A 15,508-nucleotide genomic window follows, 5' to 3' on the forward strand; every position below is an offset into this window, starting at 1 on the left:
GTGGCGTAGCGGTAGAGTTGCTGCCTTACAGCGAATGCAGCGCCGGCGAGTCAGGTTCGATCCTGACTACGGGTGCCGTCTGTACGGAGTTTGTACGTTCTCCCCGTGACCTGCGTGGGTTTTCTCCGAGATCTTCGGTTTCCTCCCACACTCCAAAGACGTACAGGTATGTAAGTTAATTGACTGGGTAAATATAAAAATTGTCCCTAGTGTGTGTAGGATAGTGTTAATGTGTGGGGATCGCTGGGCCGAAGGGCCTGTTTCCGCACTGTATCTCTAAATCTAAATCCCTCTATTGTCATCAAACAGACCGACAAGTGGAAGGCAGTTTTGGAGTCTGGCAGAGTAACCTGCACCAGGCTGTGGCCAGACGTCAGCTCCCAGACACCTCCTCATACTTTTCCCCATGAACATAACCCCACAGAAGAACACTAAACTATCATCTCCAAGAATGTTACAAAATGCTGGAGTAACTCAGCAGGACAGGCAGCATCTCTGGGGAGAGGAATGGGTGATGTTTTGGGTCGAGACCCTTCCTCAGGCTGAAAGTCACAGGATAGGGAAATGAACGGGAAATGAAAGTCCTGTGACTTTCAGTCTAAAGAAGTCTCAACCCGAATCGTCATCTATTCCTTCTCCCCAGAAATGTTGCCTGTCCTGCTGAGTTACTCCAGCATTTAGTGTCTATCATCGGCTTAAACCAGCATCTGCAGTTCCTTCTCACACATCTCCAAGACCGACACAGATCTCATCACTTCTGGCTATCTCCCCTCCACAGCTTCCAACCTTACCATTCCCCTACTCTGTCCTGCCCCCTTTTATCACTTTCCCCAAGTGCACAAGCAGGAGTATGCTGGCAGAGCTACTGTTTCTGCCTATTCCTGCCCCATTGGACACATCTCCAAACACCATCAACATCCAGCCTGCGAACAAATTCACTTGGACTATCTTTGAAACCTTTCACCCCTTTTTCCATGATCTCTACCACAAATCTATGTCCTCCCACCCCTCCTCTTGCAACAATGCCATCCCTCTTTGTCAATTTCTCTGACTCTGCTGCATCTGCTCCCAAGATGAGGCTTTCCACTCTAGGTTCTCATATTGATGTCCTTTCTTCAGTAAACATGGCTCCCCCTGCTGTTGTGGATGGAGCCCTCACCATTGTCACCTTTGTGTCCTGCAGTTCTCTCGTTCCAACTCCCACCCTCCCACATGAAACAAGGACAGAGTTCACTGGACCTCACCTTTCATCCTACCAGCCTCCACAACCAACACATCGTACTCTAACATTTTGACCACGAGCAACGTGATCCCACGACCAGTCGGATATTTCCATCTCCACTCTTTTCAACAGACCAGTCCCTCCACAACTCATTGGTTTGCTCATCCCTTCCAACCTGACCAGGCCCATCAACAGGGACTTTCCTCTGCAACCACAGGAGATGTAACACATGTCCTTACATTTCCATCTAGGGATTCCAGCATCCCTTCCAGATGAGGCAGAGGTTCAAATGCACCACAGCAAACCACATTGACTGCTTATAGATGCTCCTGATGTGACCTTATGTTGGTGACACCAAGCATAGACTAAACAACCATTTCACCAATATTTGTGCTCTGTCCACCAAGGTCTGCTGCATCTACCAGTTGCTGATCATTTTAACTACCCTTCCCATAAAGACCATTCTGTCACTGGCTTCCTCTACTGCGAGAGTCCGGGCACATGCAAACTGGAAGAACAGCACATATTCCACATGGGTAGCTTACAATACAACAGTATGAACATTGAATTCTCCATTTAAGAAAATAACCTCTTATGCCTTTTCTTTCTTGGGCCGCACGCCTATACCCACACATTTCTCCCACCCCCCTCAATCATCCTGATCCTTTCCCCTCCTTTATATTAATTTCCATCCCCAAGTCCTTCATCTATCCTCTTTCCCCTCTCACTCGTATCCCTCTGCCTTTACATTTCACTCTTTATCCAACATCCCTTTGTTTCCTTTTCACCTCTAGCACCCTTGCTAGTATCTTCCCTCTAGTACCATGGGTTTTTATCTGTTTAGCAGCCTCACATGCATCACCGTATCAAAGGTCTGTGCAAAAAGTTGCCCTGAAGGCTCTTTTTAAATCTTTCCCCAATCACCATAATTTATGCCCTCTAGTTCTTGATTCCCCAACCCGAGGAAAATGACTGTGCAATCACCCCATCTAGTCTCCTCATGAATTACACATCTTTATAAGATTCCTTACCTTCCTGCGTTCCACTGAATAAAGTCCCAGCCTCAAATTCCCATAACATTCACGTAAATCTTCTTTGCACTCTTTCCAGCTTAATGACATCTTTCCTATGGCAGGGTGACCGTAATGAGCACAATACCGCAAGTGCAGCCTCACCAGCATCTTGCCCTACGACATAACATCCAACCTTCTAAACAGAATTCCCCAAATGCCATCTTTGTCACCCTATCTGCCTGCACAACCACTTTCAAGGAACCATTCACATCAAGGTAGACACAAAATGCTGGAGTAACTCAGCAGGACTGGCAGCATCTCTGGAGAGAAGGAATGGGCGACGTTTTGGGTCGAGACCCTTCATCCTACACATGTTACATGAGGAATTTGTATTCAAATAACTTAACGAGTCTTGAATAAAAAAACTCAAATCAGTGATGGTGGTTATAAAATTTCATATTGCTTTAGAAACAAAAATGGTTTATTGATGCCCTTTAGGGAACAAAATCCATTTAACTAAATTGATCTAATCTACAAATGCTTCCAAATCCATAATGATGTGGTTGACTCTTACCTGCCCTCAGAAAGGTCTTCGAACATAAATTGGTTCAGGTAATTTGAGGACAAGTAATTGAATTTGCCAGTAACACCCATTTCTCTTGAATTAATCATTTAATTAATTTAAATAATGCAATTCTGCTGAAATGGAGACTATTTCCACTGCGTTGAGTGGATGGAATGTAAAGTACCTAAACATGGAGAAATTGTAAACGATGCAACACACTTGGAAGACTCCATGGATGATGCTGCTTCTGAGTGAGAACACATCTCATTCATTACTGGAGGATATAGTTATTGATGCTCAGCTATTTTAAATATAAACACCAAACCTACTATACCAATTGAAGACATGTCCACCACCAAGGATAATGTACAAGTGCAGCACAAATCTTTTGCATGCTTTGGCAAATCAAATGCTGGACACTTGAATACTTGAGCCATTTCAATTCAGGTCAAGAGTGTTACATATTTGAACTGAAGTTTATCTCTAGGCTTTATTACCTTTAATTAATTAGAATTAATTTACTCTAGTTATGTGTCAAAATCTACCTCATAGAACTTGACTAATTTGCTAAATCATTTGTGATTTTTATTTTGTTTGATTCATACATATCCTGTCATACAGTTTCATCCTGGATTGCCTTTCAGCCATTTTAATCAGCTTCATTTTGGTAACTGTTCTCCTCAATCCCATCACCGTAAATAATCTTTCACCCAGAGAGCAATTCGATAACATGGGGTTGATAATGTCCATGTTATGCATATCGTAGACATATTGTTCATTAGGAGATATGAAGTACAGGTACAAAGGACATAACAATCTCAAGTCTGTGCCTATCACAAACCAGATCACTTGGAAATCTGTAATTCTAATCACTGCAATGGAAGTCCATCCAAAAATGATTGTAGCTGGGAGAAGATTTCAGAGCAATAAATGAAAGAATATAATAGTTGCGATCGCTGAAGTGAAAAAGACAATGTGTCGGCGGGGACCCAGCGTGTCCCTTGTGTTCAGAGGTGGTAATGTTGAGGCATATTTTGTCAGGATGTAGAACTAGTCTTTCTCAGGGTCGGTATACTTGACAGCATAACCAGGTCTTGAAGTGCATAACTGCAGCAATTGAGAGGAGAGCACGTGAATTTAGTAGGCATCAGGACTGAGAGGGTAGCGATTCATTTTCTCCATGAGGGAAAGGCAGAGGAGGGAAGTTTTCAGACAGATACAAATCAGGCCAGTTACGGGGAGTTGGGATATGCGGGTAGATTTGGGAGGAAAGCTTGTTCCACAGGAGATAATTACTACTAGTTTGAGGCCTGATATAGTGTTATGGTCAGTTATCAGCTGATAGTGCATTTTATAGAACTGCCCTGGCAGAACTTAGTGGATGAGTCTTATGAAAGAAAAAAAAGCTTATATATGTAGACTTGGGAGCAGAGGTTGAGCAGCGAGCATAGAGGTGGGTTATAGAGGTTTCATAGCGCGATCGACCATGTCGCTATTTGGAGAGCTAGAAATTTGTGGATAATGTTGGCGTCAGGCCGTAAAGCAAATGTCAGAGGCAGCAGAACAAGGCAGTAGCTAGATTTGGTGGAGAAGAAATAGTGTCAGTTGGGGGCAGAAAGAAAATGTATGCCATACAGTACTTGTATTTCTTTGTAATTGTAGTCTGTGTAAGTGTATCCCAGTCTTATGCAAGGGTGATATTTGTTGTGTTACAAGTTTAATGATGGGCTTTTTAATTTATTTTTAGAGATACAGCGCGGAAACAGGCCCTTCGGACCACCGAGTCCGCACCGCCCAGCGATCCCCGCACATTAACACTATCCTACACACACTAGGGACAATTTTTACATTTACCCAGTCAATTAACCTACATACCTGTACGTCTTTGGAGTGTGGGAGGAACCCGAAGATCTCGGAGAAAACCCACGCAGGTCACGGGGAGAACGTACAAACTCCGTACAGACGGCACCCGTAGTCAGGATCGAACCTGACTCTCCGGCGCTGCATTCGCTGTAAGGCAGCAACTCTACCGCTGCGCCACCGTACCGCCCTTGGACCAGTGGAAGATAGGTGCAGGTGTTTTGCATTTTTTAGAGAGAGCTAATTGGCTGCACTTTTCTTTATTTAGTAGATACTGGTAGCATAGGTGGTGAGAGTAGGTATTGAGGGAGGCTGTTTTGGGAATGCCAGAACCAACTGTTCAGCCTTCCCGAGATGTTGTGGGCCTAACTCACTGAAACACCAGTGAAGGGAGGTGCCTGCTTGATAACCCCAATGATATATTTGCATCTATGTGATTAGTTATTTTTAAAGAGTTAGTTAACATGTAGGTAGCTGTTTTTTGCATACAGGGTTTTTTTTTTTGTCCTTAGCATGAGTTGGCATATTCAGTTAGATAATACTTTGGTTTTGGTCTTAGTTTTCTTAGTTGAGCGCTGATCCTGTAGTTATAGCACAATACTTTATGTTTTAATAGTAATTTAAGATGACTCGTGGTGGCTTTTCAGAAATAGGCACAAATGTCACTCACAGGTTCCCCAAGAAAGCCAAGCTTGCAGAATTACTGCAAACAGACTGCCTTAATGTAATGATGGAATGAATTACAAGGAAGGGATGTCAGCCTGGTGGTGGATGCAGGTTTAAGTGATGTGGCCAAACATCTTACTGTGCTTTAAATGTATGAGCAAATAAAACTTGACTGAACAACACAAGCAGATATATTAGGGAAGTTGGCTACAGACTTGGACAATGAGGCACGTTTTTTGGTGCTTTTTAAAGGCCGAGAGATCACATTTAGGAAAAGTATTCAAGAACTTGGGCCTTTGCTAGCTGGAAAGCTGTTGAAGTAATTATATTCAGGTTGCCTGTGTAGAAAGTGGAAATAAAGGTTAATGACAATACCAAGATAGGAAAAGAATAAAAATAAGGGGGAGAATTTTACTATTGAGGTACTGCTTAACCAGGGTTGGCAAGGACAGGGTCATTGATAAACATGACGAGGGAAAAATAATTTTGGATGATCTCAAATTATACAAGGAAAATAAAGAACAGACAACTGTTAAACACAAAAATAGATTAAAAAATCAATTCACTCATTCACATGTGAAATTTTAATGGTGAGAGTCCACAATTATTCATGGTCTCTTGAAATGTACTAATCCCATAAATGTTATAATAATTCTCCACATTAACATATTTGAAATCACCTCCATTTCAAAGTTACAAATGATCAATGACTTGTACACTTATTGAAATATCAAGCAACAAATGCCTATTGTATACAATTGGACAATATTTTAAATAACTGAATAAACAATTTCCTCAATCACATGCAGAGATAAAACAATTGCTGTATAAACACATATTAAGCACATTTCCAATTTAGCTACGTTTCCAATCAATCAATCTTACTGTGAACTAAAAGCAAAATGCAAGTTTTCATAATCATCACATGTTAAAATCAGTGTAAATAGACCAAGGTATTAACAATCAGGCGAATGCCAAAACTAGACTGAATTTATCATTGATCAAAACACAATTGTACTTCATCAGAACTTCACATTAATCACACTGACAGGTGCAAAGGCGAGTAAAAGCATTTCCAAAGCTAAAGAAACAATATGGTCAGAAGGGACTGTGTTTCGCCATTCCCCGCCCCCTCCAGAGGAAATTAGCTTTGCTATTCACATCCATCTTCTACAACTTTAAGCTTTTACAGTAGAGATATATGCAATCTCTCAGGTGACTATTCCTAGCAGCTGATCAAAAGATCGATATCCACAAATTCCTTAAATTTATTCATTTTTGTCCTTGATAGAAAACATGTAACTGTCTTCTGAAAATCCACAAAGTACAGTACAAGCTATTACACAAAAATAAATAGCATTGGCTTGTATTTAATTATACTCTTGTTTAATTGTTTAAACTTGTTTAATATTAGCAATGGTCATCGACCAATCAAAATCTCTCCAATTTTAGCCAAATGCATTTGCTGAAAAAGGAATTGTCAAAAGCCAATACATCATTTTTACACTGCAAATTCTTGAGGCCGTTTTGCTTCATAATGATGCAAATTATATTTCTTTCCTTTAAAAAATACATCCAAAGAATTGCCCTAAATGGTAATTTTGAAAGACACTATTAAGGAATCCTCTTGTGCTGAACATGAGTCTACAACCAGGATTAGGCTGCAGTCGAAGAGAGTGGCTACAATTTAAAAAAAACAAAAATCTGTTCTCAGTTTCATTACAACAGGAAGGAATAACAACAACAAAAAACTTTAATTCCACTTCAAAAATCATTATCTTGCAAGCAACTTGGGACTTGAGTTACAGGACGTCTGAAGAAAATTCACAGGATGCATCAGAAATGCAATATTCAAGTAGTGTGACATTTCTGAAAAATTATCCTACAGGAAAGCACTTGGATTTGCTCGTGGATCTTTCTGGTTCCTGAATCTGTGCGTTAACCAAACTCCCAATATCTGAAACAAACAAAGTTACAGGCCACTATGCTTAATAGCTTTGTCCGTAAATAAAACTATCCACACTTAGAATCCTCATATTTTGCATGGGTAGCTTACAACCCAACAAATGAACACTGAATTCTCCAATTTTAAGTAATACCTCCCCTTGCCCGTCTCTGTCTCCTGTGCTGCCCGATCCCAGTGTACACCCATTTCTCCCACTTCCCGGCCCCTCTTCCCCCACTCCCACTGATATCCCTCTATCTGGGTTTACACTTTATTCCTCATCACTCCTTACCTTCTCTCCTTTGTCCACACATCTGTCAATCAAAACTTCCCTCACCTGTAACTATCTACCATTTACCAGGATAAAAACTATTTTAGTAAGAGTGTATTAGAAGAACTGCCTCCAAAAACACTCAATGATTAAACTGCTTATTTCATTAAGTTCTTTTAAACAATTTAGCTGACCTCAGTGAAGCTGAAGAAAAGACCTATACCGCCAACAAATCTCAGAACTTCACCAGCGTAGGTTTTTAGAATTGGTCCACACGGCTTACAGGTATTCGTACAATGCTGTAAAAATAAAGAAGCAGAGATTATTTCCCTTCACAATTCATTTCCTTAAACTATTCATTCACAAAATATGTTTTTTTTAAAAATTCTAAATAAATCTTGTGAATTTGTTGGAACATTTGTTCTCCCTTGAGGTAGGAGCATCCCACCAATTGGTGAACATTGGTGGGCAAGCTAACATGCATTTCCCAAATCCAATATGCCCTTAGGAATACTTTGCTCCATCCACTCAAAACATTGCAGGCCTAATGGTGGAAATAATCCTTCAGTGATGCATAGGAATGGCAACATAACCTCAAACGCAGGATAGTGTGATTTGGAAGGGAACATGCAGTTTGGAGAATTCATAGGTACTTTCTTTCCTTCTCCATCTGGAAACTGGAAGCCCACACAGATCTAGCTTTGAAGTAACCTAGGTGATATTTCTGGGATGATACTTGTAGAAAACATACACCACAGCCACAATGGAAAGGAAGAAAATGTTTAGAATGAGGGATTGGATACCAAATAAGCAGACGGCTTGTCATTAGGTGGCGCCAAGTTTGAGTTTTATTAAAGTGGCATTCATCTAAATTAATGGAAAGTTTGAAGGCTTTCTACCATCCAACAGATGGAGCCAAGATATATGCTGCAATATATCCAGAATAAATGATACACCCACAGAATTTACAAGTAGTTGCTTCACTTAAGCTACAGGTCTATGGTAAGTTTCCTCAAGGATGGTGATGGTGAGGAACTCAGTGACTCAAGGACTACAACTGGGACCCTATCAGTTTCTTCTGCCTTTAGTTTCAACAGTATTAGTTTATTCTTTTTTTCTGATATCAGTCCTCTAAATACATTTATACAATAGGAGCTATCGCAGTGAACATGTTACATTATGATTAAAAAAAACTTCGAGACTTGATGGGCCGAATGGCCTAATTCTACTCCTATTCCTTATGACAATGGCAATCTTGGCATCAGGGAAGATCTCATAATATCAGAATTCGTAAAACTGCAACACCGGAGGAGTCCATTCAGCCCACTTTGTTCATGCCAATGCTACTTGTATGCAAGTGTTTAAATTGAACGTAACCAGTTTAGTGACCTCCACAGAAAGCCCTAAAAGGAGCTTGTGTACTTTGGCACAGAAATAGAGGAATGCAAATGTATGGGTAATTGGCGTCAATTTCCATTGAGCATCAACTGCATAGAAAAAGTCTCTAGTATGTTTTTTCATTTGAGGAAGTCAATTTCCAATAGGTCAAACACACTGATATTTATTTGCACAGATAACTTCAACATTATTTCAATAGACATTTAGTTTGAGAGTTATCAACAACTTGTCAGTTGTTCTAGATCTATTCATTATTGATTGCCAGCTTGCTTAGGGTTCAAAGAATCTAGGGTCTTCTCAATTACCCATAAATTAGAGTCATTTATGGAAGTCACCAGTCTGGTCTTTTAGTTAATTAATCGTCATTCTCTTGCCTTCAACCTAGATATGGCAACTTCCACAAAGTCCTGATGAGCCGAATGACCCATTTCCAAGATGTACGATTCCAAAGCACTGCATGGCAACTGTGGTCCGTGTCTGCGCCTTAACATTAAGACAAGCAGCTGAAATTATCTTTGTAAATTTAGGCTACTTTTTAGTAAAGACCAAATTTAAATTTGTTTTTGCAAACAAGTACGAAACTGAACAGTGGTACCAGTGACCAATAAAAAATACTTTTGACACCAATCTAAAAAGAAACAGAACTTCCTGTTTCAGAAATATCACACGTGCTGTTCAACAACAGACCCAAGTGATTTTGATGATTACAAGTACATCTCATCAGCACCACTGTCCAGTTTTGTCTCAGTTGCAATACCACAGTATCAAGACTTGATTTAAAAAAATATATATGTTCATTACCTGTAGTTTATTGAAAAGCAGCCCAAATTTAGATTGATAATCTCATTTGCTTGTCTTAATGTTAACGTGACATGAAGTATTAAGATTCCCAGAAAGAAACCACCTTTACAACCAGAGTGAAGGCAATAAGAAAAAAGCCTGAAGTGGTGTTACAACAAAGTGGTGTATTTGTCTTTAATGTTCAGGCACCCATTTCTGAACTATGCTGTTACTGTCATTTTTCTGCTCAGCTACATTGGTCAAACAATTACACAACATTGTGCTGAATTAATCCAGATTTAACATGCCAAAGACAAATACACTGGACTTTTATTTTTTCCCCAAAAGGACAATTAAAGACACTGATATATATTTTTTCAAAGCAGCTTGTCCACTTACATCTTTGCAGGTCCCATTTATGTCCACTTCATTAAATCCACAGCACTTTAAATATCCTTCCACATCTCCTCTGGTTTCTACCGATTTGTTCCATCCCACTTCCAGAAAATGGTTCTAAAAGAAAAATTAATTACTTTGGTGGGCAAATAATTGGCAAAAATAGCTTCCCAAAATGGCGGCGCTGCCCTAGCAGCTGCGGCTTACCTGCGGTCCGTTTGTCTCTGTGTTTTGTTGTTTTTTTTGTCTTAATTGTAGATGTGATGTCGTGTTTTTGTGTTTGTGTACTATGTGTGTGTGTGTGTGTGTGGGGGGGAGAGTGGGAACTGTAAAATTGTAAATGTGTCCCTTCCGAACGGAGACCCGACCTTTGTTTTCTGGGTGTTGTCTCCGTTCATGCTGCGGCCTACCATCGGCCCAACTCCTGGAGCTGGCGGCCTCCAGGGCTCTGGTTCGCAGAGCCCGCGGACCGGATTCACCATCAGCGGAGCCGGCCGTCCTCGGAGGCTGCGGGAGCGGCTGCGACTCGCCTAAGGCCGACATCGGGATGCCGGCATTGGGAGCTCCGGCAGCGGCGGCGTGTTCACCCGCCCCGGATCGCGGGGCCTGGGTCGGCCCGCCGCGGACATTTCAGCGTCCGGCGCGGCCTGAAATAGGCCGCGGGATTTTTCTCTGCTCGGCGGGGGCTTCAGTGTCGGGAGCCACGACCGCCCCGATGTGCAGCAACAGCGTGTTCGCCCGCACCGGATCGCGGGGCTTGGGTCGGCCCGCTGCGGACCCTTCACCGTCCGGCGCGGCCTGGAACGTGGCAACGACACCGGCCTGGCCGCGGGAGAAGACGGCAGGGGAAGGGAAAAGACATTCTGGCCTTCCATCACAGTGAGGAGGGGACAGGAGGAGACTCACTGTGATGGATGTTTCTTTTTTTTGTGTGTTAGTTGGGGTTGTGTAATTTGCTTGTTTTATTGCTTTTATTATTGGACTGTGGGTGACTAAATTTCGTCCAAAAAACTTGTTTTTTGGATGACAAATAAAGATATCTTGAATCTTGAATCTTATATAAGATGCGCTATTAATCATTTAGATTCCCTAAAAGCTTCACAATGCCTGATAAGAGTGTTTAGTGTCTTAAGTAAACGTTGCATCCAAAAGTCAACACTTATGTTAGTTTGTTTTTATTTTACCATTGTATTTAAACAACTTGGCTATAAACAGGAAAGGACTAAAGCAATATGAAAGAGTCCAAAATCACAAGGCTGAGGCTGAGTGGTATACATTTAGCTTGTATATAGTCTCATTTTGGGGGCATCAACAAACCATGTTTTACTTATAATGCAGATGCTGAAAATCTGAAATAAAAACAAAATGCTGGAAAAACACAGCAAGTCTAGTAACATCCATGGAAAGAGAAAAGTTAATGTTCCAGTCGGGACCCTTCATCAAAATTGAGCAAGAGAAACAAGTTAGTTCAGGTAATAAAGAAGCCAGGGCAGTCAGTGGGGACTTTTGTAAAATAATGTGATGGTTAAAATCATATTATAATTCTTTGTGTAATGTTGTGTCATCTGGTCTCTGGTCATGTGCCCAGCAGGTCAGACAATACTGGAGGAAAAATTAAGAATGGCAAGCAAAAAAAAGCTAGTTCTTATGCAAACAGAAAGAGGGAGTTATCTAAACTTGGAGAATTCAATATTAATCCTGCAGGTTCCAATGTGCCCATGTGGAAGACGAGGTGTTGTTCCCCAAGTTTGCATTGGCTTTGTTGCAACAGTGGAGGAGGCCAAAGATAGAAAGTGTGTAATGGCAGTTTCTATACCATCTCGAAATCCCACTTCAATAGCCATTACTTCTCGGGGATGAAATGTAGTTATAGCTTACGCGCACGTCGCACCCTAATATGACAAAACGAATCTTCCAAACGCTTTTCTTCATTAATTGGTTTTATTAAAATAGCACAAATCATAGAGTAATTCATCAGTTTCCGTACTTTATCAACTGTTTCTTCTTCAAACAATATCTAGAAATTCTTGGTTATTACCGTATGGTTCTTACAAATATAGCTGGTACGAGCGCATGGTAAAGAACTGTGTGCTCACCATCCTCCGAGTCTAAACTGACCCACAACCTCTGTCGATACACTAGCCTCCTCCCATCTAGACACTCCCAATTACGTATCAAGTCACACCCACAAGCAGGCAAAAAATACATAAACTAGAAATATTAAAACATAGCCATAACACAATGACAATAACTGAATTAAGCATAAATGGCTCCTACATCTGTGAATTGACATGGCAGAGAACTGGAAACTCAGTCACTTATGTGGACAAAGCGCAGGTACGCACAGTGGTCACCCAATCACCACTTGGTTTCTCCAATTTAGAGGAGGCCATTTTGTGAATGTTGAACGACACTAGATTGGAAGTGATTGATGTTTGGGCTCCTGGATAATGGGAAGGGGACAATTGAAAGCAACGATGCTGCACCTCCTACAGTTACATGGGAAATATTCATCCGGCTGGGCAGGATGAGAGCCCGATGGACCCAAAAATAAACAAAAGGAAAAAATATCCCTGGCCATTACTGGAACAGCACAAAATGAAAAGATCAGATGTCTTATTCCACTTATTTTTTATTTGTATTTAGCATTTGAAACTTTTAACAATATTTAACTGACATCTACCCCCCATCTTGTTACAAACATTTAAAGTTGAGTATTGCTGCTTTTCAATTTTATTATTCTTTCGCTTTGATTGTCAGTCTGGAACAAGTTAACTAAGTGAGCACAATTTCTCCTCTGTGCAAGATTCAGCAGGGTTGGAAGTGATTGATTCAGCAGGGTTGGAAGTGATTGATTCAGCAGGGTTGGAAGTGATTGATTCAGCAGGGTTGGAAGTGATTGATTCAGCAGGGTTGGAAGATTTCTGTGATTTTTGGTCCTGCGTCTCACTGGCATGATCAGAAAACATTAACGTGTCACATACTACTCCCTACAACCATTTCTGCGTCAGGTATCTCTGTGTCTGGAGTTACATCTAAGAAGACTTCCTTCCCCGAAGAACAGTGCATCAGGTGGATTTTCTCAAAAACAGTGGTTTGTTAATATAGCCACAGAGCAGGAAAACAGGCCCTTCAGATCAACTTGTCCATGCTTACAAAGTTGCCACCATCTTAGGTGCCAGACCAATGCAGGAGAGGTTTGGGGTACTTTTTAGGGGGATTGAGGGGGGTGGAGTGAGTGAGTGGGGGAAGGGGAGGAGGGGAAGATAAGGGGGGTTGAGGGGGGATGGAAGGGTGCGAGACCAATGCAGGAGAGGTTTGGGGGAGTTTTAAGGGGCGGCTAAGGGGAGGTGGAGTGGGTGAGGGGGGGATGGGAAGAGGGGGGATTAAGGGGGGTTGAGGTGGGGTGGAGTGGGCGAGTGGAGGGAGGGGAAGGGGGTGCTAGACCAATGCAGGAAAGGTTTGAGGGAGTTTTAAGGGGGGGGTGAGGGGGCATGGAGTGGGTGAGGGGGGCCGGGAGGAAGGGAGGATAAGGGGGTTGAGGAGGATGGAGTGGGTGAGTGGGGGGGGGGGAGGGGAAGGGGGGGGAAGGGGAGGGTGTAAGACCAATGCAGGAGTGGGGGAAAGGAGAATAAGGGGGTTGAGAGGGGATGGTGGGTGAGTGGGGGGGGAGAGGAAGGGGGAGTGGGGGAAAGGAGGGTGCTGGACCAATGCAGGAGAGGTTTGGGGGAGTTTTAAGGGGATTGAGGGGGGGGGTGGAGTGGGTGAATGGGTGACTGGGTGGGGGGGAGTGGGGAGGGGTGGGGGAGGGGGGGAGATGGTGCTAGACCAATGCAGTGAGGTTTTGGCCCAACGGGCCCACTCGGGCTAGTATCTACTAAACCTTTCCTATTCATGTACCCTGTCTAAATGCCTTTCAAATGTAGTTATTGCATCTACCCCAATTATTTCCTCTGGCAGCTTGTTCTATATGAATGGAATTATACAGAGAAGTGCGAGTTGTTGCATTTTGGGATATCAAACAAGGACAGGACCTAAACAGTAAATGGTAGGTCTCTGGGCGGTGTTGTAGAGCAGAGGGATCTGGGAGTACAAATGCATGATTCCTTGCAGGTCGAGTTGCAGGAAGAGAAGGTGGTCAAAAAGGCTTTCGGCACTTTGGCCTTCATCAGTCAGAGTATTGAATGTAGAAGTTGTATAAGACGTTGGCGAAATAGCATTTAAAATATTGTGTTCGGTTCTGGGCACCATGTTATAGGAAAGATATTGTCAAGCTTGAAAGGGTGCAGAAAAGATTTACGAGGATGTTGCCAGGACCAGAGGGTGTGAGCTTTCGGGAGAGGTTGAGTAGGCTGGGTCTCTAGTCCAAGAAGCGTAGGAGGATGAGGGGACATCTTATAGAGGTATACAAAATTCTGAGAGGAATAGATCGGGTAGATGCACAGTCTTTTACCCAGAGTAGGGTAATCAAGGACCAGAGGACATAGGTTCAAGGTGAAGAGGAAAATAATTAATAGGAATCCGAGGGGTAACATTTTCACACAGAGGGTGGTGGGTGTATGGAACAAGCTGCCAGAGGAGGTAGTTGAGGCTGTGATTAACCCATAGTTTAAGAAAGAGTTGGACAGGTACATGGATAGGACAGGTTTGGAGGGATATGGACCAAGCGCAGGCAAGTGGGACTAGGGTACCTGGGACATTGTTGGCGGTGTGGGCGAGTTGGGCCGAATGGTCTGTTTCCACACTGTATCACCTCTGTGACTCTGTATACCTACCACCCTCTGTGTGGAAAAATTTGCCCCTCAGGTTCTCATTAAATTTGTCCCTTCTCGCCTTAAACCAATGCGCTCTAGTTCTTGATACCTGTACCAGGGGAAAAAGACTGAGCATTCACCTGATCTAATCTCACTTCAAGATCAGTCCTCGGCCTCCTGTGTTCCAAAGAAAAAAGTCCTGGCCTACCCAACCTCTTCCAATACCTCGGGCCCTCGAGTCCAGGCAACATCCTCTTAAATCTTCTCTGCAGTCTTTCCAATATAATAGCATTTTCTGACAAAGGGTAACCAAAACTGAACATAATACTCCAAGTGTGGCCTTAGCAATATATTTTAGACCTGTAACATCACATCCCAACTTCTATAGTCAATCCGTAGCTGATAAAGGCCAGCAGGCCAGAAGCCTTCTTCACCACCCTATCTATCTATCTATCTACGATACCACTTTCAAGGAAATATGTATCTGTACTTCAAGATTTCTCTGCCTTACAACACTCCCCAGGGTATCACTGATCTCTGAAGTTCCTGCCCCATTTTAACTTCTTAAAATGCAAACCTCACACTTATCTGAAGTAAATTCCATGAGCCATTCCTTTGCCCATAATTCCCAGATGATC

The 15,508-nt window shown here is 42.4% G+C and overlaps 1 protein-coding gene across 1 annotated transcript in view; it reads right to left on the reverse strand.

Moving 5' to 3' along the window:
• Positions 1 to 5,879: 5,879 nt before the first annotated feature.
• Positions 5,880 to 15,508, reverse strand: part of tspan13a (tetraspanin 13a) — a 46,108-nt gene continuing 36,479 nt past the window's right edge. The window contains exons 4-6 of the mRNA XM_078421939.1: positions 10,120 to 10,233; positions 7,737 to 7,841; positions 5,880 to 7,283 (exon numbers count right to left, since the gene is read on the reverse strand). Of these exons, the coding sequence (XP_078278065.1) occupies positions 7,209 to 7,283; positions 7,737 to 7,841; positions 10,120 to 10,233 (294 nt within the window). The 3' untranslated portion in view covers positions 5,880 to 7,208. The remainder of the gene's footprint in view (positions 7,284 to 7,736; positions 7,842 to 10,119; positions 10,234 to 15,508) is intronic.

Source organism: Rhinoraja longicauda, chromosome 2, assembly GCF_053455715.1.
Source record: "Rhinoraja longicauda isolate Sanriku21f chromosome 2, sRhiLon1.1, whole genome shotgun sequence".
In the NCBI taxonomy this organism is placed as follows: Eukaryota; Metazoa; Chordata; class Chondrichthyes; order Rajiformes; family Arhynchobatidae; genus Rhinoraja; species Rhinoraja longicauda.